The sequence below is a fragment of the Falco cherrug genome, chromosome 5 (genome assembly GCF_023634085.1).
Source record: "Falco cherrug isolate bFalChe1 chromosome 5, bFalChe1.pri, whole genome shotgun sequence".
In the NCBI taxonomy this organism is placed as follows: Eukaryota; Metazoa; Chordata; class Aves; order Falconiformes; family Falconidae; genus Falco; species Falco cherrug.
In genome coordinates this window covers 3,882,076-3,909,850 of record NC_073701.1, presented here as the reverse complement: position 1 = coordinate 3,909,850, position 27,775 = coordinate 3,882,076, and the positions used below count along the sequence as shown (strand labels likewise).

At 48.2% G+C, this 27,775-nt stretch overlaps 1 protein-coding gene across 1 annotated transcript in view; it reads left to right on the top strand.

The window, feature by feature from the left end:
• Positions 1-27,775, top strand: part of VANGL1 (VANGL planar cell polarity protein 1) — a 46,369-nt gene that overhangs the window by 4,708 nt on the left and 13,886 nt on the right. Inside the window, exons 2-4 of the mRNA XM_055711720.1 lie at positions 3,596-3,887; positions 5,641-5,767; positions 8,504-9,111. Coding sequence (XP_055567695.1) covers positions 3,805-3,887; positions 5,641-5,767; positions 8,504-9,111 — 818 coding nt within the window. The 5' untranslated portion in view covers positions 3,596-3,804. The remainder of the gene's footprint in view (positions 1-3,595; positions 3,888-5,640; positions 5,768-8,503; positions 9,112-27,775) is intronic.

Here is a 27,775-nt window from a genome sequence, read left to right as displayed (position 1 = left end):
AGCTACTTACACCAGCTTTCTTGTCAACGCTGAAACACAGTGCAACTGTACGCTCAGGCCAAAGGAGCTTTCTTTCACAGAGGGCCAGGAACTTTGCAAACAGACCATGCCTTCAGTGGAGTCCTGCGAGATGTAATGATCTTTTGTGAAGCCATTTCAGTTGGCTAAATTTGACTCTCAATTCAGACCTGTTTGTGGAGGGATGAGACCCTTGAATGATGGGGCTGCTTTTTGACGCAGCACAGTTGTCCTTGCCCAGCGGGGTAGGGTAAGAATCATCATTCATAGTGATTTAGTCAGGGAGATGTTTAAAGGCTGCACTTAGTTTGGATATGGTTGTGTTATGAAGGAGATGTATACATGGCTTGTGTTCTTTAGCTTTTTCTCAGGCTCTAGTGGTGGGCACTGTTGGGGTGGTGGCTAATTTGGGGTTGGCATCTGTCTGTGCCATTGAAAGAGCTCCAATCTGGAGGTATAGCTTAGCATGTTAGTTGTCTCTTGGTGCCCTCCCTACCTCTTCCCCAGTAGTTCCAGAATCTTTTCTGGGGTAAGGCTGGTCCCCTTCTTTCTGTAAAATAGACCAGGAGGTAGGTAACCGGCTCGGCTTGGCTGTGAGGAACACGTGTTTGGACTGTGCTCCTCCATCCCTGGTATCTTCGTCTCATCCTGCTCAGACTGGGAGTGGTGTCCAGCTAGCAGCCCAGACTGTCCTTTGTTAGCCCAGTCTAGGAAGCCTTATTGATAATTAGCCTCGGGTGTGCACCTGGCAGAGCCAGTGGTCTTCTCCTTTTGCCGGCTGAAGTGGGGCAGATATATTTTATTCCCAGCAGCCCTGTGACTGGCAGGAAGATCAGTGTGGCCACCGGTGTGTCCTGCAGCAGGGGCAAGGAGGCAGTGCAGAGTCCCGGAGCTTGTTGTACTGCTTCTGACAGCAATCCAGGAGACTTAACGTTTTTTGGTGGCCACCTTGTTGACTTTTCGCAGAGCTGTTTCAAAACCGTTGCTGCTGTTTACACAGAAAACCAAAGTTGGCATGATCCAGCCTGCCCTGCCGTTCCTGTGTCAGTCTTCCCATGAGTCTGCTTCTCTGCCTGCTGCCGGGCACTGCCTTGCTTTACACACTGTCAAATGGGCACTGCTCCGTCATGGTTTGTGTTTAGGCAGCCTGTGCATTTCCACAGCAGATCCTACCTGCTGGAATAATCTCTGATGCGTCCCGAGAAGTGTGATGCTTTGCTGCTGGGGCTGAGGGGTCAGAAGAGGAGGTCTGTTCCCAGCCCTGTCTCAGCTCTGATTCTTCTGTCTGGGAGTTGGGGGGAAATTCTTTTATGTTGTTGGAGGAAAAGGCTGGGAGTTGATACTTTCCTAGAAGCCTAGGAAAAATGCGTAACCCTTACTGGTATATGCCAGCAGCTCTCCTTGCTTTTCCTATTCCTGTAATGTATTTGTGAAGATGGTAAGTTGTTCTCAAAGGGACTCCAGTAACATCACAGTCAGTGGTTTAAGCCTGTAATACTTGTCATCACCTTTTGTACAACTGAGGGTGTTTCTGGTTTGCAATGCCTAATGATTGCAAGGTCCTCTGTAGCCATCTCCTCTGTTGGCATCCTACTGCACTTTGAAGGTAGAGGGGTGGTGGCCTCACCCCAATTTATCGGAGAAGGTCGTCAGGCACAGAGGAAGGATTTTTCCATGGTTGCCTAGCAAGACAGTAGCAGGACAGAGGTAAAAATCAGCTTTAATGAATCCCAGCCTATTGCTGGAGCCATAAGCTACAGGCTGTGTGCAAGTCTAGGGAGTTAACGAGTGTTAACATCATGTGTCCCAGGCTGCGGGATTTTTATTCCTGTTACAGTAATGATGCCATTTTCCAAACCGTGCCGTGCCTTGGCTTTATGTTTCACTGTGTTTAAATCCATCTTCATTCCTCCCCTCCCAGAACTGGGGCTTGTGTTCCCATCCTTATTTGTCCTTCCTAGATTCTCTGCTGCTTTTTAGGAGCTTTCTCGAGGCATGATACACACTTAGAGCTTGGGAATTTCTGTACACAAAAGGTGTCCCCCCCCCCCCCGCACCTTCTCTCCGAGAGCCCTGGCAAGCCCAAGTGCTGTGCAAATACCTGCAGCTCCTGATGCAGCAGGAACACTTCTTTATTTCATCGCAGATTGCACCGCCAGCCAAGGAACCCTGTGGGGAAGAGGCTTCGTTCTTTGGCGCAGCTTGCGTGTGGTAGAGCTCCCTGCTCGGTTACGAGCTTTTCTGGAGGTGTTAGCGGAGGAATCTTATGGCTGGAAAGAATAGTTGGCCAAGTATAAAGCCCAATTTCTGTTGTTGTCCCTCTGTGTTTGGGGAGGGAGAGGGCTGAAAGCAGCGGTTGACTGTTTTATTGCTAACAGCTTTGAGAAACTGCTGCGAGCAGAAAATAATGGAGGGATTTAATTTGATTTTAGAGCGGGCTTTCGCCCACTCTGGAAGTACAGCATGGCTGTAGTCCTGTGTTGGCTGGAGGCAGCAGTTGTCTGGGCAGGAGGTATGTGAGAGTGCTCCTGCGTGCCAAGTGCTGGGCTGTGCCAAGGTCTGTAGCTGTGACCGCTCCGTCTGCACCTCTTCACCGTTTGCATGTATTCCCCCAAACCGGTGACGGTGCTCCCCTCCGTCCCCTTTCTCTTGTCGCCTAACGCAGGATGTGGGTTTGGAAGGCGGGGGTGGTGTCTACCCTTCTTCCCCACAGCGTTAAGGGTTTTGACATGTCGCTGTTGGGAATTGTTCCGATGTTGCCCTGCTCCTGTTCCAAAACGCGTGACTCTCTTCTGCCCTTTACGGATGGGACTTAAGCTTCTGTTCCAAATGGAAGTACGCCGTAAGAAACGCTGGCCCATATAAGCTAGACGTGATCTCTAATCAACTCTCCCCAGTGTTATTAGTATGTGTATATATAGAGAGACAATTTTTAATAAAATTCAATTCTTCAAGGCCCAAATTAGTTTCTGGAGGCAAAGGTTACAAAGGAAGGGAGGTGCTCATAGCGCCATTGATTGTATAGCAGCTAATGCTTGCAAAATGGGCACACCTTGCAGTTGTGAAAACAAAGCAGGTTCAGACATGGTGGTCTGATCCTCTCCTGTGTTTCTCCTAGGAAAGTTACCCTTACCCCCCACCCCCCTTCCCCCCAGATGCAGAGTGGCAGCATTACAGCCATAGGTAGGGGGATCTGGGCTGTGTGTTACACGGGTGAGGAGATGGGGGTGTGCAGGTCAAGGCCAGTACAGAAATTCTCCCCTAGAAAAAGTAGCTAGAGTGCTGAGCCTTCTCAGAGTCACTCTCTTTTCCAGGTGACTTACGCTGTTTCTTCCATATTTTTAGATGAATGTGCTGGACTTAACTTCTCTCTGTTTAGCAATCAGTTTATGTAAAGTTCTACAAATGCATGTATTTCACTGGACCAGAGAGAGAGATACCAGCCAGGACAAGCTTGCAAATTGGGCACAGTGTGATGTGGGTGGTGGCATGTGGCCAGGATGAGGGAATTGCTGCAGTAGGAATGATGTCTTGCTTTGATTAGAGTGCACTTCCATGCCTGTTTCTCTTTCCTTAGGTCGATCGTGAGGAGCTGAGCACCCTCCCTTCCCTCCCCTCTGATCCGATTCCTTTTAAGTGAAGCTCACTGGCTTTCTGAGGACCAGACCTCACTGATGACTGGGAAGCAAAGAGTACCCAGGAAAGCACTTTTACCACGGACTCCACCTCAGGAGCACCAGGAACTTGTCTTCTGAGTAAAATCTGTGTTCCTTCCGTGCAGACCCAATGTCTGCTGCAATGGATACAGAATCAACATATTCGGGATACTCCCACTACTCAGGTCACTCCAAAAAAGCCCACAGACAAGGGTAAGGAAATGTTTATTTTTAGTTAGTTACTGCTTTAAGCACATGTCCCGTGGGAAAAAACCTGTAAGCCAGAATGAAATCCGTGGGGCCACAGCTCTGGAGGAGATGTACGTGGAGAGTCCTTATGAGGAACCCAGTCAGGAGACTGGAAACAATAATGCAGCCAACTTAGTGATACTCAACCTGTTGGATGCACACTGGGGTCATGAATGGCCAGAAAGATTGAGATAGTGCCAGCAGAAGGAAAAGATGACTTAACTCCCCTCTTATAGTGCAAGGCCTGAGTAGAGGCTCAGGGGAGGAGACATGTCAGACTGCCTAAACTGATAATTGTCAGTTACTGTCTTCTGATGCCATTTCTTTATTGCATAATAATAAGGTTTCCTATCTCTTCCCACCATCCCCCTGGCTAATCTGTTGATGGTGTGTCAGGGTTTTTTAATAGAATTTGAGTGATGCTTGAGTCCACAAGTCATTTATCAGTATTGATTGGATTAGAAGTCAGGCTTTTTGGAGCTTTTTGGTCCTGTCTGTTGTGGTAGTTCAGCAGCCTCAAGAAACATCTTGCTGTGAAACTTCTGATTACTTGGAAACATGACCCTTTTTCTTTTCCTGCATCACCATTAGTTTTACATGCAAAATGTGTGCCACTTACAGTCTTTGCAACTTAAACTGAGCTGGTCCAAAATAACTTTGCATTTCAGAAGCAATTATCCTGTGTCGTTGGAAAAAGTATTCTTCCATGAAATGAAGTCTCTTTGCTCGCAGTCCAGTTATTGAGTAAATCATCTCATTTGCCTTTCCTCCCTTCTTTAACACCCCCACCCCCAATATGGATCGCTCTTTGAAGCTTAGAATGCCATGTGGAAAGATGCCTTCAAAGTTCCCAGAACGACATAAAAATTCTAGAGCCTCTTATTGTGAACAGGCCATGAAACCTTGGGGGTTTGGTAATTCCAAGAGAGATGCAATGGAGAGAGCAGAGCTGGGGCACTGGATGCTCCTGAGCTTTAAGATGGTCCTTGAGCGCAGTGAGGGTCTCTGGTGCAAAGGCTGCTTTCCTGTCTGGGGAGGAAAGTACCGATGAGCAGATTAGTGGGGATTGTCTCAAAATGAGTTATTGTCAGATGAGAAACTGTGAGTTCTACAAGGGTACTCTGGAAGTAAGCATGAGCCTGGTGCCCTTGGTGTTCTTGCTGTCTTGGTAAGGGTTAACTGGGGGTTATTGACTAGTGGAAATAAACTTCACCAATTGTTGTACGGTGTTGAGGTCCTAGTTGACGAGACTTTACGCTGCAGGAACTGAAGCTGTCTTGGTTAATTCCTTGTGTTAACCCTACATGTCCCTGTGAGACACTTTGTTGCAGGTGGAGAGCTGCGTAGCCCAGTTAACCCCAAGCGGAGCTGCCAGTTGTTTGGAGGATGCAAGCTTCCCTTCCAAGCACAGCGCTGTCGGAAGCTGTTTTAAGAGAAGATGAGGCGGTGGGGATGTACCCTGTCTCCTTTGCTCCCCTCTCCAGTCACTGAGAGGATAGACCGTACCAGCCACCAGGCTGCAGGCTGCTCTGGTCAAGGACCCTTTCTACCTCTTCCAAAGCTTGTTTTGTCACAGATCCAGTATTGATGAAGCGATGGGCAAGCATGATACTGACCCAATGCTTAGGACACCTGCTGCAGGTAGAGGCGTAGCAGATTCCAGGCTCTGTCCTGGAAACTATTTGATAATGTTGTTCTCTTGTTTTCTTTGGAAAAGGAGTCGGGACAGGCACAAATCGCCGCGAAGCAAAGACGGCAGTCGGTCTGAGAAGTCCGTCACTATCCAGACACCTCCTGCAGAGCCACTGCTTGGGAACGATGCCTCTCGGGCGGAGGAGGGCCAGGTAAGGAGGCAGTGAAATTAAACGTGGAGTGTGGTTTCTGAAACGGAGCGTATGACTTGCCAGCATATGAGTAGGAAAAAAATGATGCTCACTTGTAAAGAAGCATGACTTACGGGTACCCTTGATTCATGCCTAATGCCAAGGCCTCAATCAGTCGTGTCTTTTTCTGAGAGCATTAGTTTTGACAGCAGCGGTGCTGATGTGACTACTCCTGGGGCACTAATTTGCCTCTGTCTCCAGAACGTCATCTGCCAAGCTCTGTAGAAACATCTGTTTCCATCATCTCACTGTGCATTATGCAGGTCAACCCTTTCACCTGTATGTGGGCTTTTGGTTTTTAAGCAGGCTTTGCTCTAGGTAATCATGCGAAACACATTAGGACCAGCATCCCAGTAGGAAAAGGAGATGAGAAATGTAAAACTAATGTGAAATAGCTGGGCAGGCGGGTGAACTCAGTGATGAAAACTAGTACATTAACACTGGGTTAGATAAAGAATGGAATAATGCTGGGTTTAGATTGCACCTAGGATGGATCCAATACTCTCTCTCTGCTCTAGCAGCTGATGTGAAGGTGCATATTCATTTTTGAAGAATGGCTGACGCTGCAAGACATGGAATGCAGGATGTTTCATGCCCCCTGGGCTGGATTTGGGGTGTGTTAATCCTTGGCTGTGGGGCTTCACAGTTTCCACCCAAACTGTGTATGGTAGTACTTTTGGCAGTACTCATGTCACTGCAGGTGGGCTGGCTTCATGTGCTGCCACTTGGTATTTTGGAATCAGATGCTGCTTTTCATGGATCCCAGCTATTATTTGAAATAGATCTAAGGTGTCAATGAATTCTTAGGCCCTTGTTTTCATGCAGACCTCCTCAGCGTGAATTAAAGCCAAAGCGAAATAAGTTGATGTGTGAGCAAGACCTTTCTCCTAGGGAGCAGAGTGCCCAGGGTTGGATCCGGCAGCTTTTGTACCACTAGAGACACGCTCATATTTCTGTGTAACTGCACATTTTTTGTTTGTGCCACTTAATGTGGGAGGAATTGTTATAAGGGTAGACTGAGAGCAGGGTTGCCTGCTGTCTTCTGGGTTGTAGCATTAAGCTGCTCTGGTGTTTCTGTCCCTTCTCTTCTGCACAGTTTCTCTCTTCCTCAAATGGAGGAAACTATGCAGAGCTATTTAATGCATAAACATAAAATAGTTGAAATGCTTAGATGCTTTACCAGAGACACTGAAAAAGAGGAAAATGGGATAGGATTATGCTGCTTTTCTTGACAAGCTACAATGCAGATATCTCTTCTGGGGCCTCTGTTTTGGTGAGAAGTGACTCAAAACCCCCTCATATTAATTCAAGATGCTGACTGTTTGTGGTTGGTCTGTCTCACAACCCTACTGCTCTAGGCATAGGAGGTATTCATGTCTTGGAGTGCATTAGAATTTATACCCCTGGAGTTGTTCAAAGTAGTCATCCTGCCTGTCTGCTCCTTTCCCAAAGATTCACTTCTTTAGAAGTGAATAAAGGACTAAAATGATGCCTGTTTCTTTAAAACAAAATGCTTTGATCAGCATGTGTAGCTGCAGAAGTCTGGCAGAAGGTGTAAATCCTTTTAATGGCACGAGCTGCAGGGAGATACACTCGGGAGGATAGGAAGAAGAGCAAAACGTGTGCTTCTGAATGCGAGTTGCAGCTACAAAGGGGTTGGGTGCCACACAATGAAGCGCATGCATTGCCGCCCTTCGGTGTGTGTTTGTGGGAAGCATCAGGAGTCTTCATGTGCATGAGTCACTCCAGCAGCAGCTGTGAGTCAAATCCATACATGTCAGTGTAACTCTTTGGCCATGCCAGCTCCAGGAAGGAGCGATTGGAGACATCATGGGATGGGAGAGCTAGCTTGCAGAAGTCCTCTGATACTAGCTAGGGAAGAAATAAGACTTTCAGAAAACATAATGTAGCCTGAAGCTTGACTATATGGTGACTGTATTTCAGGTAAGCTTCTTTGTGGCTGAGTGGCTTCTGACAATGTCCTGGACCAGAGCTACTTGGCAGTCTTAAGATCCTCTAAACTTAAAGCCCCATACCTGAAAATATCCTGTGTGACCACCTGTGATTTATTGCCTTAACTAAATTTTTATTAGAATGTCAGGTATTGAGGGCAGGGCTACTGGAGAGGAGAATAAAAGAAAACAAAGTGGAGGAATTTGCTGGAAGTGTGGTTGCTTCTGTTACAGATGGCAAAATAATGTGTGAACATGTTTTTGATTGTGTAACAACAATAACTGGCTTGAAACACTCAAATGAGAATTTCCCTTCCAGGTGCTTCTGTGGTGCACTTGCGCTGCAGAGTGTGTAGGCTGGAAGAGCGCTAGTGCTCGCCCTGCACATGGGAACTGATGATTACTGCAGTTTCCAGGAGTTATGTGATATTACTCGTTAAGTGTGCTGGAAGAGGAACCTCTGGGGTACAGTGAGTGGCATAGCAAGCTGAGCTACCTGCTCTACAGTTACAGGGGTTTAACACCTAATGTTTCTAGTCACTGGTTTGAACAAGTTGCTATTGTTTCCAAACTTTTGCTAGTTTTCAGGGTTGACTATCCAGTATATTGAAGGTGTGGGTTTTGCTACATTTTTTTTCTGGGACTTAAGTCTGTTGTAGCAGTCTTTTTCTGAGCAATAAAAATAGAAGACCTGGAAGGAATAATCTGATTGTTTCAATATTATTTTTATCTCTTCCTCCCTCAGGATGACAACTGGGGTGAGACCACGACAGCAATCACAGGCACCTCTGAGCACAGTATTTCCCAGGAGGACATTGCCCGGATCAGTAAGGATCTGGAGGACAGCGTTGGGTTGGACTGCAGACGTTACTTGGGCTTAACAGTGGCAGCTGTTCTCGGACTCCTTGTCTTCCTTACCCCCATTGCCTTCATTCTGTTACCCCAGATCCTGTGGCGGGATGATCTGGAGCCGTGTGGTACTGTCTGTGAGGGACTGTTCATCTCTGTGGCGTTTAAACTCCTCATTCTTCTGATTGGGACCTGGGCTCTGTTTTTCCGCCAGCCCAAGGCAGACATACCGAGGGTGTTTGTGTTTCGGGCCCTTCTGTTGGTCCTCATATTCCTGTTTGTGTTTTCCTACTGGCTCTTTTACGGCGTGCGCATCTTGGACTCGAAGGACACCAACTACCAAGGAATAGTGCAGTATGCGGTGTCTCTGGTGGATGCTCTGCTCTTCATTCACTACCTGGCCATTGTGCTGCTGGAGCTACGGCAGCTGCAGCCCATGTTCACTGTCAAGGTGGTTCGGTCAACGGATGGAGAGTCGCGATACTACAGCTTGGGGCACCTGAGGTAGGTCCAGGCCCTTGAAGACCAGCAGCGTAGAGAAGTGTGGCTATGCTGTGCCACAAACCGTCATCTGCTTTTGTACGTGTGATGTTGCTGGTTTCTGATTCTTCTCCCAGGGGTGTCCTAGAGTCTCTCCAAAGTTACCAAACTGAATCTCTCATCTCTGTGCGTGCGGGAGAGGTTGGCCCTGCTTCAGAGGGTCCGGTGCGTTTCTGTAAGTGAGAAGAGCTGATGGCACAGCTTTCACTTGGTCGTTGGGCTAAGCCTGGTGAGGTCTTTAAGATCTTTTTCTAGGCTTCTTGCCCTGTCTCCTTGCTGGAGGAGAGGGGAGAGGCTTCCTTGCGTAGCCATGTCTGGCTTGTGCTCTTTGGCTGTGCGGGCCGGGTGCCACGTTGAGAGCAGCCCTTTGGGCCACGCGGAGCACTGCTCCTTGGAGCCACCTCGCAGCAGGCTAGTCCGTGTGGCAGGGGCTGGGGGAAGGAGCAAGTGCCCGGTGTGAGAAAGCATTCAGCAACCTAATTTGTTGTTGAAAACGTCTGTTTGCCCTCGTTGCCCTGTGCAGCCAAGAGTTGTGCGAGGAACGTGGATGAGGATGTTCCTTGCGTCGCATTGAGCAGCGTCATTTGGAGCCTGCCTACGCCTTTTGCAGCTGGTGGAAATGCTCGTTCAGGTGTTGGTGCTCTGAAGCCTGCTGCTGACACAGGCTGGGGCTGCCTTGAAGGGCTGACCCGGGCATACACTGGGATCTGAAGGCTGATTCCAGTGACGGGGGGGGTCTTTCCTTGTTTCCAAGATCAGCGTTTTTCTACAGTTTTGTGTTGGCTTGAGGGAAATTGCATTTTGTCCTGCTGAAGCAGTTGCCTTGGTGCAGCTAAAATCTCCCAGCACTTCAGGCATTTAGGAATAATATTTTTAATGAGTACTGAGGCACATGTAGGTGCTTTTGGGTGGTGTTTTTTTTTTGGCAGTGCTATGCTGCCTCTAGTTTGGTTTTGTAGCTTGATGTGCTTTTTTTTGCCATAGGTATGGATCAGTTTGCTGGGTCAGATGTATCTGGGAGTGTTTGGGAGCAGTGCGATATCCATAGGTATGACAACGTGCCTGCCTGCTTCCACCTTCCTGCTGGGGTTAATGCTTTCCTCAGCAAAGGTACAAGAAGCAGCAGGTGTCTCAGTCTCCTTAGTATGTGCCCTGTGAAGCTCTCTAGAAATCTCTTATTTCCTGTGCCCTGTGAAGCTGGTAGCTGAGCTCTGAAGATGATTCCCCAGACCATATGTGCACTTAAACATCTGTTCTGCTTATCCTGTCCAGACCCCTATGGCATGCATATCTGTTGCAGATGGAGAGATTAGTGTCTGCTGGTTTAAGTGGATGTAGGAACAGTCTCCTGCAGCCATTAGCTTAGCAATGGAATTGCTTTGAAGCAGATTTAGTGGGTGAAGCTCAAATCTGGGAGTTGATTCCTGGATGTTGTTTCTGGTTTAATGGAAGAACTCATGGCCTTTTGGGTGAACTAGATCTGGACTCTGCTGTATTTTCCTTCTCTGTAAAATGTGAAGGAGAGCCCCTCTTCTGTAATGGAAGTGTTCCCATGGATCTAATGTGGAGTCACCTTCAGGGTTTTAAAAAAAAAAAAAAAAAAAGCTAATCTCTGTTGGTTTCCTTGTGAAACCAATTTATTTTCTTTTTTTTTTTTAAACTTAGAAATTCTTCTGTGGTGACAGATCCAGCATAGCCTTTAAGACTAGGGAGATGGAAAGACTACCAAAGAGTTCCCCTGTGCCACAGCTTTGTGCCTTGAGGTGTGCCAGGGCGGTTCTCTCGTAAGTGAATTCTGCACAGAAAGTTCAGCACATGTATGTATATACACATGCTGTGCAGGTTTGGTTTGAGAGAGTTTGCTCGTTGCTTGGTGGTAGTTCATAGGTTTGTGTTTGGGGAATTAAGATCCTATACCTGCCAAAGTCTGCATGCCTGGCATTAACCATGTACTAATCTTGCCAGTGGAGGCAAAGAATTTGCTCTAAAATCAAAGCCTATATATTTAATAGCATTTGTTAGAAACAGCATTCTCTCCAGTTCTCCTTCTGCAGCAGGGTTTTGAAGTGCCTTGGGTGATGCAAGGGCAGCAGAAAGTTGTAAAACCAGGGTGAAATCTGAGATGTATGAAAATTAGTAACTTCTCGTTAGTTGGCAAGCTGATTGCAATTTTGTTTGGCATATTGAATCCAAACCATGCGGCATGTAGATGCTTCAGTGTCTTGTGTTACAGGAGAGTCTCGTCAAACATGTCTAATGATGGTAAACTAGTGTTGCTTTTTCTTTAGTTTCTGGCAGATTAGTATAGTGTGTGTTTTGAAGCCTGTGTGTCTTTCCATCTTTACTAATGTAAAGGTAAAACTCTGCAAGTTTGGTCAGTGGCCAAGTGTCTCCCATCTAAGGGGGAGTTCATTCTCTCCCCCTCGCTTGCTACAAGCAACAGGGAGAGTCACTGGTGCATAAGTGGTGAGAGCTGCTGGTCTTGATCCAGAGTGTTGTTCCAATGTGACAAACACTGAGAAGTGAGTGCAGGTGGCATCTCCTTCAACTTCTCAAGGCTTAGGATTGTGTGGTATTGATGTAAAACATGAGAAATTTGGGAACTTCTGAACATCTTTGCAGCATAATTTAATGAAGCTGCCGTCAAAGTCTTGACATGCTTGGTGGTGAAATGCTAGTCAGAGTTGCAAGGGGCTGCCTTCTGCCTCTGGTTGGCTTTCTTGCTGGGGCTGGAGCGGGAGGTCTGCTGATGGGAAAATGCGGAGGGAGACATGCAAGGACAGTGGATTATTCAAGGAGGCTGGAGAAGCAGCCTTGGGTGTGCTGCAGAGGTGCTTGTAGCTAGGGTAAGGTATGCATATACTACTCATTGCTGCCTCTGGGCTCTCTACTTGCCACCTTACAAGCTTGCCTCACCCCAGCGCTTTTAAAGGGGCCTTTAGGTTGTGGGCTGCCACCTGGAAGAAGGAAGCATGCTTTCACGGGTATAGCAATCTGCCTGCCTCCTGAAATCAAAACCTTGCTGCCTCAGTCCAGCTTTTTGTCATCTTCGTGCTCTGAAATGTCTTAACCGATTTGCTCCCTGGCTGCCCAAGGAGTCTGTCCTCCTCAGCGGTCCAGTGTGCTCTGGAGGAGCTGGTGGCAAGAAGGCTCTTGACACATCTTACCTTGTTCAGTGTTGCTTCTTGGAGTAGCTCTGGATTTTCCACAGGAAAATTGTTGATATCAACCTTTTTAATCCAAGGTGGAAGCTTTCAAATTCAAGGTCTTTTCTGATGAGGTGGAAGGAGCTGCTGTGTAAGTATGAGGGAAACAGGCTTTCTGGGGGAGAAGGGAAGAAAACAATAGCTCAGCCACCCTTCTGGAAAACCATGTTTTTGCCAGGCAGGGTACGGACAGGATTTTCCACCCTCCCTGGCTCCAGACACAGTAAAGAAGCTCAAAGTGCTGAGTTAGGTATTCCACTCCGCCCCTGAGGGCCCTCGGTCCAGGAGGGTAAGCATATTTGGGAGTAGTTCCCCAAATTCATACTATAATCAACCTATTAATAGGCTGGCGTGGTCCCACCCCCAGCATTTTGGCTGTAACCTTCCTTCTGGGAGACTTGACTGCCAAAACGAGCGCTCCTTTGGCATTGATTCAGGAGCTTGGGGGGGAGGTAAAAATTAAATTGGAGTCCCAGTGGATGTGGTGCCAAGTCTCAGCTCACTGACTGCTCTGCTGCTCCTGGAAGGAAGGGTTGCCACGGAGGAGAATGCTTTATGGTGGTATGAATGGGTAAAGAGCAGCGAATAGAGTAGCTGCAAGAAAGGTCAAGCCTGCGAAAATGCGAGAGGTTGGGTGGGAATGCTGGCAACACTTTTGAAAGCAACAAGAAAGGGAAACAAAGGTGGGGGAGAGCGACAGTAGATAACTCTTCAGTTGCAAGGCTTATAGTTATGTGAGGCTTGGGTTTGCAGCTGAGGCTTTGGTTTGTCCCTACAGGCAGGGACACCGATGGCACCTGTCACCTACAGTACAGTACCTTCTGGATGGCTCAAGCTGAGTAGGAAGGATCTTGCTGGAGAAAACCCTCCTTTTCTGTAGTTAGGGTGCTAAACATATTCCCTTCCTCTCCAGTGAATACTCTTTCCCCACCCTAGAGCTTTGCTAGTCTAGACAGCTCAAGAAAATGAATGGCTTCAAACACGTGTGGTAATTACTGATCTTACACGTAGCCTGAATGCTGGGCTGCAGTACAGTCCTGGTTTTCTGAGGTTAGAAGTCTGAGAATGGGTCTTTCTCCTCCCCTTTGCTCATCCTTGTGGTAGGAATATGAGGAGCAGGGCCACGATAGTTCATCATGCATCAGGTTGTACGAAGCACTGAGAGTTTCAGTCTGCTTTTCTGTCCTTGCTGGTATGGGCTTTCCTTTGTGAACCAGCTGGCTGGGAAGGCCTCCATATACCTTTGGAATCGGAGTGCAGACGCTGTGAGCTGGCTGATGTTCTCTGCCCGTCTAATCAAGAGAAGTTGAGTACTCAAATAGCAGCTCTGTATGGAAAAAGTCTGTTAGAGCATTGCCCGTATGTTGCCTGTACCTGTGTTGCCCATCTGCGTTTGGATGGATGTTTGTTGAACTGTGGTTTACAAATCTGGGAAGGGAGCAGCTGCTTCCTCAGAACAGGTACCTGTCTCTGAAGAGCCTGGACCTTCCCTGCAGGATCTATTGATAACCCTACTGAGAAATCGCATGGCTTACATTTGCTCACAAGACAAAGTAGATGCATTTATGTTTTGTGGAAGAGGAAAACATTTGGCCTGCCTCCCAGCTGAGCAGGAGGCAGCAGAGCAGCTCTTGCCTGGGTGGCACTGAGCCCTTGCCTTCAATACAAACCAGAGCTGAAACAGAATTGCACGGTAGAAACTGATGCTGCTTTTGTCCCGGCTGCTTTGGGTTGGCAGTCTTCTACCTGTTGAACCTGTTGCTTATAAAACTGATTTCTGGGCTGTCTGTTTATGGATCTAAACTGATGAGCGCTCTCTTGTCTGTGTCCCTTGGTGGCACTGGGCCTGTGTTCCCTAGCGAGGGAGTACATGGAGGGCTAAGGAGCGGGAATAAGCTGCTTCATACTCCAGCCTGTGTTTGTAAGCCTCACACATCTGATCTTGCGACAAAGAGTTGTTGCTCAAATGTGCCTCCCCTTATCAAGGGTGAAATTTTTCTAATGAAGAACACCTGGTCACCATTGGAACTGTGCAGAGCGCTCTTGCCTGGAGTTGTATCAACACTGCTCTCTGTTACGCTGTCCTAAAATCTCCCTGCCCCTCAAAAGGAAAGCTTCCATGGCATATAGACACCTTTGTTTCTGTTGCTAGCATGGTGAAATGTATCAGCTTAACCATGTGTATAGGCAGCTGGATCTCTTGCCTGAGGCAAGAGCTGCTGAAATATTGCTGTTTTCTGGTGGAGGAATTTCATAATGTGTGTCTAATTGCATCGGTCATTCATAGTGTGACTGATCCCATGTGCTTGTGAGCTATTTCTGTTTCCAGTCGGGCTGTCAGAAGTGGGACTGCAGAACGAGCATTGGCGCATGCTCATGCAATGCTGTACCTGCCCAGCTAAACCCAGCTGGGAGCACTCTGGGCTCCTGGGCTCTTCCTCTACCCTGTGTGCGGTTTGCTTGGTCTGTGTTCCTGGGGACTAGGGGAATTGCACTGACCCTCCTTTCTCCTTGGAGCTTCTTCAACCCTCACCATCTCCGTAGTCAGAAACACTGTGATGAAAGGGATTGAGCTGATGAGGTTTTTTTACCTTGTTCTGTGGCAAAGCATCTTATTAACTGTCCTGCTGCCTTGATCACAGGAGCTTCCTAGGATGGCATGTTCCACAGACTAGTGACTTTGCAGAGCAGCCCTGTCACTAGAGTCTCCAGCCTGTATCAAATTAACCATGTTCCTGAATGCATCTTCTCTGTCCTGAAGTCTGTACAAGGCACCCTGATGAGCATTTGTGTGTGTCCCACCCGTCACCAAGCCTGATGAGCACCAGGCTGAATAGTTTGTCCTCCCAAGAAGTTCTGGGATAGCCAGCTAAGTGGGTGCTAATTACATCTGCAAGTGTGAAGCTCCTGAAGAAACTGAGTGTCTGCTCCAGAACAGTGTCTTTTATCACTGAAAGGTGTCAGACTTGTGACCTTCAAGCCAGTGACTTCCAGCACTTCACCTAAGTGGGTGTTTACAGCCACCGTTTTGCAGTTCATCATCTCTGCAGCTGGGCTGCTTCTCCATGCTCCCATTCCTGAGCTTGCAGAACTCTGTCCGCAGCTGTGTCCATGGGCAGTGGAGCATTAGCACCCTTAAAACGCCCCATGCTGTGGAGTAGCCATACAGCAGGGAAGGAAGGGCTGACTTGGGGCTGAACTAGTAATGACTTAATGGGAAAAGACTTCCAACCACATTCTTAGTCATTCTTAGTCACAGGCTATACCTTTCCTGCTCCTGCCTGTGTCTGCTGCCTGTCCTCTAGGAGGATGGTGCTGCAGGGGGCAGTTCACCTGTTGCTCTTGCCATGAGGGTATCCATGGAATTGCAGAAGGGAATTTTCCAGTAGCCTCTGAAAAAAAAATGTGTGCTGTTCCTTGCCAAGTAGGGAGTAGTCTCCTTTGATGCTCTGGGTGAGTTATGGGAATGGTGCCTTGTTCTGTTTTACGAGGGTCTGGCTGCTGGTGCATGAGGTGCATTGTCAGCAGAGTTCAGCGAGGACTTCTTCCTTGGGTCAGAGTGACACCTCATCAAGAGGATGTATGTTTGTGACGGTGGTGAACAGCAGGCTCCAGGAGTGCCAGGTGCCTCTTGTGAGAGGGGAGGGGAAAGTCCAGGATGGACTGTCAGTATCTGACTGCATGCACAACTCCTCTGGGAGTTTCTGATGTGGTAAAGCCTGGGCGTTCTTTGCTTTTCTGAAAGCAGCATGTTTTCCCGGCCTCTTGCCTTTCTGCTTATGCTTTGCAGAAGGTGTTATGTTATGGCTGTACACACAGAGCTGCTCTTTGTTTTGATACAGATGACAGAGCTCAAGGAGCTGCAGTGCCCATGGTCATCTTTCTACCCCACTCTCCTCCCTTGTTTCATCCTGGGCTTTGATCAGCCCCAGTGCCCCTTTGTGCACACGCCACCGCTCTCCTCCTTTTCACCGGGAGGAGCGTGGAGCTGGGTGCACTAGGTCACAACCCAGGTACCAGTTACATTGTGCTCCTGCAGCTGCACCAGGCAGCATTGGTGAGCGGTGCAGGGTGGTGGTTGTACCCTGGAGCAGTCTCACATTTTTTGAATGGTTAATACTTTAAAAGTTTACAAACCTACTTGTAATTGAAGGGCCCACTGTCAATTATTAATCCCCCTGGCTAGTACGGTATTACTTGGTCCCTGATGTGGAGCTGCTGGGCTTTGTCCTTTTGAAAGACATGGCGAGGAGGAAATGCCATTGGTTTCATCTGCAGGGATTTCCCTTCTTGTTGGCTCATCTTTCAAAATCGACACTGCCCAGAAGTACAGGAACAGCATGTGCTTCAGCCTACCCTGTACTTAAGGGGTTTGTCATGTAATTTCTTTACCCCTGCAGTCGGTGCCCTCCAAAGTGCCGGTGTGTACCACCCACAGAGACAGATGGTCTCCCTAAGCTGCTGAACAAATTCTGTGGCCATGAAATACTTTTATCTTCAAATGCTGAAAAAAAAAAAAAAAATCCACCCCCTCAACTTTTGACATCCATTTCTTGTGGTGAATGATGAAATACAAATATTCTGTGAAGGAGTTAGCTGTGTGCCCTTTGGGGGAATGGAGGAAGTTCACTTTTGGTTAAAAGTGCAAGAAACTGAATTTACAGTTCTTGTACAGCACAACCAACTAATGTCCAAGAAAACTGGAAGCTGATTTCTGACCCTACCCTACTGGAATAAGGATTTAATAGGGAGCTGGATGGTAGTTAAAGAAAATTATTTTTCTCACAAAACTGAGGGCGGTGATGGTGTTTATGACTTAATTTCTCCTTCAGCACTTAGTCCCCATAAATGAACCTCTGTGCTTAAATTCCCCATGTGCAGTTCAGGTCAAGTGGGGACCTCAGCTGATGGTTTGGGGAGAGCTATTCCCCAGCTGACAGCAGAACAGGCCCTGGTCCACCGTAAGGACCTTAGCTGTGGTTTGGGGGCTGCTGACGCTGGCGTGTGCTCTCCGAGTCCTCACAGAGGGTCATCTGCATCCTGGTTGGGGCTGGATTTTTGACGCTCAGCTGTGGACCATATCACTATGGCCCAGCGCTGTTCATAGGGGTGCTAGCTATAAAATGAGGTAGCTCTTGCTTGTGCAAAGCTTGCTGGGGTGAGGCTGGTTGGGGGATGCCCCGTGGTGGAGGGATGCTTGCAGGGGGGGCTGGGCTGTAGTTCAAGAGAGCTGATAACTCCTCTATGTGCAGAGGTCTGGTAGCATCGATGTTGCTTCTTCAGGCCTGTCCCTGTAGGCTTGCAGGGAAATCATGCTCTGAAGCGTTGTGAAAGAAATCCTAGAAGTTAAAAGCTGCTGTATTGACTCAAATGGCAAACGCCATTCGAAGTCTGGCTGCGTTAATCTCGTCCCCTGCTGGGGGTCAAGTAAGAGGTGGTCCTCTTTCCTGAGAGAGCACCCTACCAGGCTGCTGTCGGAACAGGAGCTGAATACTGATGTTTCATGGCAGCTGCATCTAAATGGAAAGTCCTATTGCAGCACTGAAGTTTGCTGCCAGTAGAAGCTTTGAACGCTTTCTGTTGTTTCCTTGGAATTAAAGTTGCATTTCTTAGCTTTCACTTTAAAAAACCAACCAATTTATCTCCTCCGCCCCACCCACCCACCCCCAAAAAAAAAAACCAAAAACCCAAACACAAAAAACCCCACCCAAACCAAAAACCCAACAACCCCCCCCAACAAACAGCAACAACAATAAAAACTGCCACCCCACACTTAGTTACTTCATAGCTATTAATTTAACTTCAATAATTTCTTGTCTAAAGACTCTGGCCTTATTTGATGCGTGGTCAGGTTTTAAATTATCTTTTGAAAATGTAGGCTCTTATAAACTTCTTGCCATACCTGCCAGTTCCTGCATATATTTTATTTTATTTTGAGGCTCAGACTAACCAGAGGCATAGCATACATGTATGTTGGGAAGAGGAAATGCGTCGCTGTTGCGGGTTATGCTACTCCCAGGGAGTGGAAGTGGTAATCCAGGGTACCATACATTGCCAGCTGCTATGATGTTCCTGAGTGCTTGAGTGGGGCAATAGCTTGAGTTGGAGGCTAACGGGTACCCCGTAGCTCAGGATTTGGGGGAGACTGGTATTTCATCCCTTATGTCTCTGCGCTGAGTGCTTGTTTCACTCTTGCGTGCAGGGTAAGCTCCTGGTCTTGCTCCCGGCTGCTGTGTTCAGAAAGTAAAGCACGCCTTGGTGTCGTCCTGTCCCCACTGACTTGTTTGAAACTCCTTAAATCCTAAATACCACCTCAAGCGTGTAGAAACTTTTGAAAGCAGTTAAGCCTTCCTCATAAATACTCAGTGCACCCCTCAATTACATAATGTTTGCTCATAGTTTCACATCACTTCTTAAAACTAATGCTGCTGCAAAAAAAATATCCTGTCAACAGTCTGATCCTTCCTCACCCCTCCCAAAGAAATCTTGTCCGGTTGCACAGGGATCTGAATGCTGGACCTGGTAATTTGTATCTCTATGATCTGTGTAGCTTTATAGTCTGTGTGTTGTGTCGGTCTTCCTGGATTATCTAGCCCAGCTCCATTTCTGCAGCGTTTGTAACTGCCCTTCTGGTGCTTAAGGGTTACAAAAGCTTGTGGCAGAAGAAAGGTGCGTTGGGGCAGAGAGAAAGAGGCAGGACAGTATCTTCTCATGGTGGTGGTGGTTGCATTGGAAGCAGTGCTGCTGCCGCTGCCTGCATGAGGAGACAGGTTGCGCACATGCGTTGGTGCAGTCTGCCTGCAGTCCTCCTTGGTGGTGCATGGCTCTTGGCAAAAGTGTGCTCCTCTGCTGAGCCTGGGGAAAGGAGAGCCTCAAGTCCTTGCTTCTTACATGCACAGCAAGCCTATGGGGACCAGCTGTGGCCTAAGCATAAGGGACAGGTCTTACGCCCCAGGCCATGTCCCTTAAGGTGCAGAGCCAGACACAGTGTATGTACCACATGGGTGGCAGCTTATTGCTGGGGGCTTGGTGCAGAGTCCTATCTCCAGCTGTGAGAGCGGACTCTAAGTTATTATCTTGAACCATGCAGGTCTGCTTCCACGGGGCTTGTTGGCCTCAGTAGTCTGCTCAGCTGCGGAGGTGTTGACTGTAAGATTGACTTCAGCAGCATCCCTGACTCTCTCAAACTGGTCATGGGTCTGTGTTGAGCTGGGTGCGGATAAGTGATGCCACTTGGGCTGCTGGCAGCTGGGTGCAACACCCATAGGTGCCCGCAGAAGCCACCTCGCCCCTGCTCTGTTGGCATCTGTGTCTGGCGTATGTGCCATGCTGTGCAGGTCCATGGGGACAGCTCAGCAGCAGCTTCTTCCCATCATCTTTTAACTTAAGTTGTCCCCTTTGTGCTCTTCTCTCACTGCCCTCCTTCCCAACCTGCCGATTTGCTCAATAGATTAAGGAAACCCTGCTTTGGTTTTGCCCCAGCGTGAGCAGATGGTAGTTTCTTGTTTGGTTTTGGGGGTGTTTTTTTTTAATCTTGAATAAGCAAGTTAATATTTTCATTAGCTCCTTTGAGGATACCCCACCACTTTGCAAAATCACGGCGTGGAGGCAGACAGCTTGGTGCGCTGGCAGTGCGCTTGGAAAACCCAGTTCTGAGCAGCTACTGGATCCACCAGCTACAACTGCTTTCCAGATCCAATTCAGCTACTACTGGCTCCTGAGGGTGCTGGGTTGGGCTTGCGGTGTGGATGTCTGGCCAGGCGTTGGTTTGGTTCACTCTGGGTGTCTGGGACACGGCAGGTACGTGGCTGGGTACGGGCAGCTCCTTTGCTCTCATCTCTCTCTTCTCAGCGTTGCGGCAGAGCCTGAGGCAGTGAGGTGCTGGTAGCGAGGGCTCGCGCCCTGCTGGATGAGAAGGTAGCACCTTTGCCTGTTTGAATGTGTTTATGTATGATCAAAGTCAAGTGGATGTCTCTAGTTGGAGAGCTGCTGGGGCATCTGCATGTGGTTATTGGTGTCTGAGGAACTGGTTGAAATTCAGCCCAATCTGTTAGTGCCTGAAAGCTGCTGTTGTCCACTGGCTAATCCGTGAGCTATACCGTTTGGATTTAGTGGTTCTGCTAGGTATCAGCACGGTGAGTAAGTGCTTGAAAACACCCACCCACACACACACTGTTCCTCTTGGAGAAGCAGTCTTGGTGTAGGAGGATGCGAGTGGTTTGCTATGGAGCCTGCTCTGCTGGCAGCTGCCTTCCTCAGCCTTCTGGGGGAGGTTTGTCACGCCACGTGCTCAGGCTTTCACAAGCTGCTCTTTCAGATGCTGCCCCTGAAGCTGCTCTTGTTGTGTGCTCACGTACCCGTCCGGACGGATGGGCTGAGGTAATCGGGGCAGCGCACCCTTGCCGCGTGCTAACAGACTCCCCTTTGCTGTTCTGTGCGGGGCTGGAGGACAGCCTTTCTGGTTACCTAGGCTGACCCATTGCAATAAGGGATCCTAGAATGGCATACAGGGAATCTGGGAAGAAGCTTAGCCTTACTAAGGGCTTAAGTTTTTCCTTTCTTGTGAAGAGAGTCCCCTGCCTCCCATAGGAAGCTCTTCTGGTGATCCAGGACCTCCATGGTTTCTAAAATTCACGCTAGGCTTTTACAGCTCATTTCTTCATTTTCTGTCTGTTGAATATTCATGTCGGGGGTAACAAGTGTCCTTAGGATCTTTGCCTCCCTTGGCACTGTATGCCATGAGATGCTCACTGTATTAATGAGGGAGAGAGCTGTGGTGCTGTCACAGCATCTGACCTCAACACAGTGACTGTCTTTTCCTGGTAAATCGTATTATTGGACCTTTTGGACCACTCTTTGATTGAGAGGATTGCACCCTCCTTCTCTTCTTCCTCACTATGTATTACCACTAGTGTCTTGTGGTTTTGTGCTGGTTAATTGTACTAGCTGCCACCTTCAGCTGTTGGAAGTGACAGCAGTGAGGCTGTTGAGAAAGCGTTCGTTGAAATTTGAAGTTCTGCCAATAAAGGTGACTGGGAAAAACATTCAGCCCATGTGCTGGTACCCTGAAGACTGGTTAACTTCCTGAAGTATCAGGCTGGAAGGTTTGCCGGAAGGAGGATTGCAATGGAAGCATACCTGTGGGTTTACAGGGGTTTTGTAGCTGCTTGCTAAAACTTAGCACTCTGTACTTCTGTAGCAACATCTCAGTACTGGCCTGGGAGTACTTTTAGAGGGTTCTTCAGGGACGCTTAAGTAGTTTGTTTGGGTCGTATGACATAAAGGAGTGAATTCGCCACCTCCACCCCACCCCCAAGTTTGGTCATACTTTCCTGTAAAATCCTGTCTTTTAAAAGCTCCTCTTTCCATACTCAAAGCTTCTTTTCCGAATAAAAAAAGATTCAAACGTAACAGCAACATTACTAGTAGACTGGCAGGGGTCCTTTTCTCTTTTGTGCATACCCCGGAGGGTTTTGGCTACATTGGTCTTGAGGAAAACAAACAAAAAAGTCCCAACCTGAAGATGAATCCTGTGCTCCCCCTCTCATTCAGGAAATCTGTATGTTGAAATCCCTTCGGCATCAGCAGTGAACTACTGTATTGCCCAGCTGGTGTGTTGATTCTGGTTTTTGTCTTGCAAATCATGAGGCTTGGTGAAGACCATGTCCGTCTTGGACCATGTAGGGGTCCAAGGGAGACCTGCAGCTAGAGACCTGCAAGGGGAGATCTGCACCTAGAAAATGGGCTGGTGCTCCCCTTAAACTCACAACACTCACGTGACAGTTGTTTGGTGTTGGGAATCGATTGTGACACACTTAAGTTCATGTTTTGTTTTGTTTTTTAAGGGCTAGGAGAGGAGAGAACAGATGGGGTTGCCGCAAAACTGTGGGACAAACCCTTGTGTGTGTGTGTTTGGGCTCCGTATAAATCGCAGCATTGATGGATGGATGTTTGCTTCCTTGGGGCAGCAGCCGGTCCTGCCATCACAGTGACGACCTGTTAATACGCTGAGGTTTCTTTCCCTTCCCCGGCAAAGCCTTGACCTTGCAAATTCTCTTCCCTGCCTGAACAAATGCCAGAAGTTGGGTATCTAAAACAAACTCGTCGAGTCCCGGTCGCCCGGTGCCTGTTGGTTCCAGGGAGGGTGAGGATTGTGCTTGCCTGCCTTAACCAAGTGGAGACTTCAGTTGTGGTTGTCTGACAAGAAAATGTGGTTTTCCTGTTCCTAGGGGCTGTGGTCTTGTTCTCTTGACTCTACCAAACTGAAATGCTATTGTAGTTACGATCATCAAAAGGCGTCTTTCTTTCTGCTCTGCTTGTTTGGCCCCAGCTGCCGAAGGAGTTCCTTGTCTGGGCATCTGTGCCGAGATCTGACTCCAGCTCTTTACTGGAGAGGACAAAACTAGCTAAAGCATCAGCACTACTGCCAGCGCTGTGAAGTGCTGCTGTGTGACCTCGGTGCTCTCAGGAGCCTTGCTCCAAGGTGCTGCGTGGGAAGGACAGCGAGTACCGTGTCCCTTGTGCTCTGCCAGCTCGCAGGAGACAGCCCCTGGCATGGCAGTGCTGCCTGGGGAGCATCTGTCGGGGCAGCCTGCGCTGGCCTCACCCCTAGCTATGGTAGGCAGAGCAAGGTAGCAAGTCTGTGCAGAGGGTGGTGTTACCTTCTGTAACAGTCTTCAGCAGGGAGCTTGGTGTGGGAAACATTTTAATTTCAATTGTCGACTTACGGTTTTATTTCCAAGGCTTTGGTCCTGGTGAGTTTGCTTTGGAAGAGCAGTCAAGGGTGGTGGACCTGGAACTCGAGCCCTAGCTCTGTGCCTAGCAAAAAGAGGATGTGAAAAGGGGTTTTCTGGGAGGGAGATGTGGTTGTAGGATGCTTCTGGGGAGGCACAGGAGTTTCCTGAGCCTGTCGGGTGTGAACTGACAGCCCTGCTAGAGAGTGAGAAATGCTGTGAATGAGCAGCTCTGCACTCCAGGAGACCTCAGCATCGCTCGCAGTAGATAAGCTTGGTGCAGTTGTAGGCTGGAGACAGCTGGTAAGGCAAAGCCAACTCTGTGTGGAAGCTGCTTTGTGCAATCCTTGCTCAGCTTCTCTTTGAGGTGCCAAAGATTGCCAACTGGCTGTGGCATGTATTTTGTGTGCCCAGAGACCTTGGCTTGTTTTGATGCTGTGTCTGTTTTGGGGAACATAAAAAAAAAAATGTTGTTTGGAGGAGAGGAGTCTGTGTTGGGAACCATTTGATTAAATAACCCCAGGCTTCCCTTACCCTCAGCCCTCAATTAGCACAGCAGCGATCAGGCCTCTCTGACTATCCCTGTGGATTTTAGGTGTGTGACTCACCCTAAACTCTGATGCTGCAGGATTTGCATCCATGGCAAGGTAAGGAAGTTGATGCTCTGGTAGCAAACAGCTCAGCTCTTTCTGGATGTGTGTTTGTACCTGTTGCAAAAGCATGAGGCACTCCTGCCTTCGATGATTAGCAGTGTCTAGCTGATGGGTGGTATAGTACCATGACAGGCTACGTTTCTAGCTTAGCAGGAAAGCATGAAACTGCTTAAACCATGTGAATGACGGCGGCTGCAGCCTGCTGGGTTTGACTTGCAGCGTGTCCAATGGCAACTTTGGGTGTAGAGGTGTGGCTTCAATCTCTTTTTTTTTCTTTGGCTTTATTTTCTTGGTCACTAACCTTTTCCCACTGCTTCAGAAGACTGAAAACCCTTTTTTTAGAAACGAGCAGGGCCCAAAACCAGTATGTTGGTTATATAAACGGGCTTCTTGTGCTTTGCTTCAGTATAGCACTGGCTTGTTTTGCTGGAAATCCTCTAAAAACGCTAATTTCAGCATTGGTGTAGATATGTCACGGAAGGCAATGCAAAGCAAAAATGGCCTGTGAGTTACAGAGTAATGCAAGACCTCAGCTATCAAAACCCCACGTAGCAGCAAGAATTCAGGCAGAACTGCTCCTGACTTAACCTTTGGAGAGAAAAAAAACTGGCCATAGTTGCTGCTGCCTTTGTGTCACGTAGTCCCCTCCTCTGCTTCCTTGGGTGCCCTGTAAAAGTTAATTCATTACTGTTTGTAGAGGACTCTGCGTTTCTCTGCTGCCAAATGCCACTGAGGTACCCTGCGCTTCTGTTGGGTCTGTTTGTTTGCTTTCCATCTTGGCAGCATGCTGTGACTTGGCCTTCTTCAGGGTACGAATAATAATTGAAAAAGAAGAAAAGAAACTGGCTACACAAAAATGCAAAGCAGCAGAATGTAGAGCCTTACTGATCCTGTGCAGAAGGAACACTGGCTTTCCAGTAGGCCACTGGCCTTTGTGAGAGGCTTTTTCTCATGTCATAGGTTTTGAGTCTCAACTGTTGCACGAAAATGCGACGGTTTGTGCCCTGATATGCTTTTCTGTATTCTGGTAGTTTGTTACAACGCCTGAAATACATTGGGCTGCCAGATACTCCTCGTAGGACGTGAGGAGGATCCTCACTCTGACCTTCTCTAAACAGGCAATTAAATATTGAAACTTTCTGTTCATTTTCTTCCTGCCCTTCCCCATTCTTTTCCAGCCGTAAAGGCGAGGGAAGCCTCAGATTGCTGAAGTGCAGGGTGAAATGAATGTGGTGACCGAGCGGTGCTGAGCTCCTCCCGAGACACTGCAGCAAGGATGCGGGCTGCGCGAGGGCTGCGGCTCCCGTTGCTGTCGGAGCTGGCGAGTGGCTGGGCAGCAGCCTTGCTGCAGCCGCTTCCCCTGCCTGGCACAGCAGCCCAGGGTCTGCCCCGCAGTGGAAAGTCCCAAAAAACCTGAATTTCTGTTGGGAGACAGCAGGCTTAGCATTTTGCTTTGCTCTTACTCACTCCTCAGTGCTGTTCTGGATGCTTATTTGCTTGCGGTTACGCTCCTCCTTGCACGTGGTGTTGCACAAGCGTGGTGGGTCCCTTGCTGTTTGGGATGGCTGTGCCTGTCTGGGGGGGTTCTTGCTGCTTTGCAGCTCCTGCGTGGGGCAGGTCTGGCTGTCCTGCGCTGTGCAGGGTGAGGCTTCCCCTTGATGTGGGTGAGGAGGTTGAGCAACGCAGCCCAGAAGGCTCTGATTCAGCCTTCTCCTCGCTCTTGCTAATTATTACGACCCTTCTAATTTTCTTGTCTGCAGCATCTTCTCTTTAATTTTTCTTTGAAGGAGAATTTGTAGAGGAGGTGCAGTACCGCTGTCTTCCTAACCTGCCATGCTTCGGATGCGCTACATGGGAAGCAGAAGTGGGCTGGCAGAAATTTAGGAAAGTGATGTTTAATTACAATTCTCTCCCTAGAGAGCAAGACCCTCTGTGTGATTGGGTTATCTCATATGTGGGACTGAGCCTGTGCTGGATTTGCATCAGCAAAAAATCGCTGGGCTTTAATTTTCAGGGCAATGATGGTTGTTTATTGCAGTGTAAAAGCTTTATTGTGTTTGGAATCTGGGTGCATGTGCCAATGAATTGGTAGGGTAGGTTATTTACTGAGGGGATGGAAGGGATAGTAGGTGGGCAGAGCAGGCATCCTGATGATACTGCTCTCTGTGGTGTCCAGGGAAGCGGTCTATGTATTAAAATAGATCGTTCTGCCCTGTGATGCATTGTGTTTTGTCCTAGTTGGTCAGTGGAGCACCTCCCAAACATTTCCCACTGCTGGGATGGAAGTCCCAACGCTGTCTGAAATGAATGCAGTGTATTAAACTCTGTTCATTGTTACCTTCTTGTTTTCAGTTGGTCCTGGTTTTCCAAACATTGCATTTTGAGATGAAACTCTATGGAGTTTTATCTTCCTGGGAAGCGGACATGGAAAAACTCGGTTATGTTTCAATGCAGTCAGAAGGGGGAATGTGTGCTGCTGCTGCCGCATGACTTCTTTTATGAAATTTTGGGTTTAAGCTGCAGCAAATTCAGAGTAGACGTCAGAAGTTTGGCAGGGAGAAGTAAACTGACTTTCACTTGTTCTATGTCAGCGCCTATGTGTGTGTGGCAGTGGGTGGGTCTGTACTACTTCATTAAAGGAAAACTAGTTCCTTGATTAAATAGTGCCTTTTTATTATATATCAGTAGCTGAATGCTTAAGTGGAGTTGCTTTTAACAAATCGGAGGAAATAGGAAGGACCAGCACCTGAAAGGTAAAGCTTCTTTGAGATGCTCTATCTGGATGTAAAAGACCCCATGAAACAGTCCTTAAGGTGGAATTTGCTTCAAAATCTAAATTCTTCATCTTAAAGTTATACAGCTAATCAAATATGTGGCACTGTACCATACCACTGACTGATGAAGGTACGTGGTGAACAAGTCTGGGTTTGTTCTTTCTCAAAATCTCGCGAATGGGCCGGTATCTATGCTTTGTTCACTGTGGGAGTGGGGCGGTTGGAGAACGAGGATGGCAGCGGGTGTCTGTGTGTGTTTAAATTACTGGGGTGGAATGCAGAAGTTTAACATTAGCGCAAGGCACAGGAAAATTTAAATTGCTCCTCTGGGAGCATGTGTTGAATTGGTGGTAGTGCTGAGAATTGAATTTAGGTCTTAATTTGTTGATGTCTTATTTTCCCACGTTACCATCCTTGTAATGTTTTCTTCCTATGTTGTAACATGTGTGAGAATACTTGGTTGCTTTCCTTAGGAGAGGCTTTGTTGGTAAGTGTGAACTTTACAATTAACTGGCAACAAATGTGTTGGCAGTTCCCTTATAATTTTTGTGGGTTCAAAATGAAATTAAGTGTGGGTTCTTGTCAAACTCCAGCTGGCTGAATTGGTGATCTTGGTGATTTGCTGAGAACGCTACTGCCAGCCAAATGCCACACCGGGGCATGGAGCCAGAGCAACAGGGAGAGCGCTATGTCCTAGATCCGGCATGTGTGCTGGCATCTTTAAATGCCATAGCTCTGGCTTGTTTTGAGTTAGTTGTGTTTGTTGGTAGCAGGGCCTCCAGACATCTCTCGCTCTGTTGTCAAAATGATTGCAGAGGAAGATACCTCTGGGTTGAGCCTTTCCGTCATCATTTTATGTGGGGGCATCCCTTCAAAGGGACGGAGGGAGTGTCACTGCTCCTTATCCTGTCCCTGCTGCCTGGAATTTAACAAGCAATACTACGGTAATCCCTTCTCTGGCAGCCATACTCCTCAGGCAGCGATTTTATCTTGCTGTGAAAGCTGAAGAGATTGGGCTCTTGTCTGTGCTGGGATGGAGAGATCTGAGGAGCTGCGAGGTGTGGCTGGTAATGACTCAAAGGGAAAAGCATCCATCCTGAGCTGGTCCCTCCATCTCACTGGCCAGCTACAGCAAAACCAGCGTGGTGCTCTGATCTTCAGCCCCGGCAAGGTCTCTGCATCACAGCTATGGTACTGCTGGGCGGGCTGGGCTCTCTGCGGTGTTTTCCCATACCACAGACAGCCTGGTGCTTCAGTTCGTG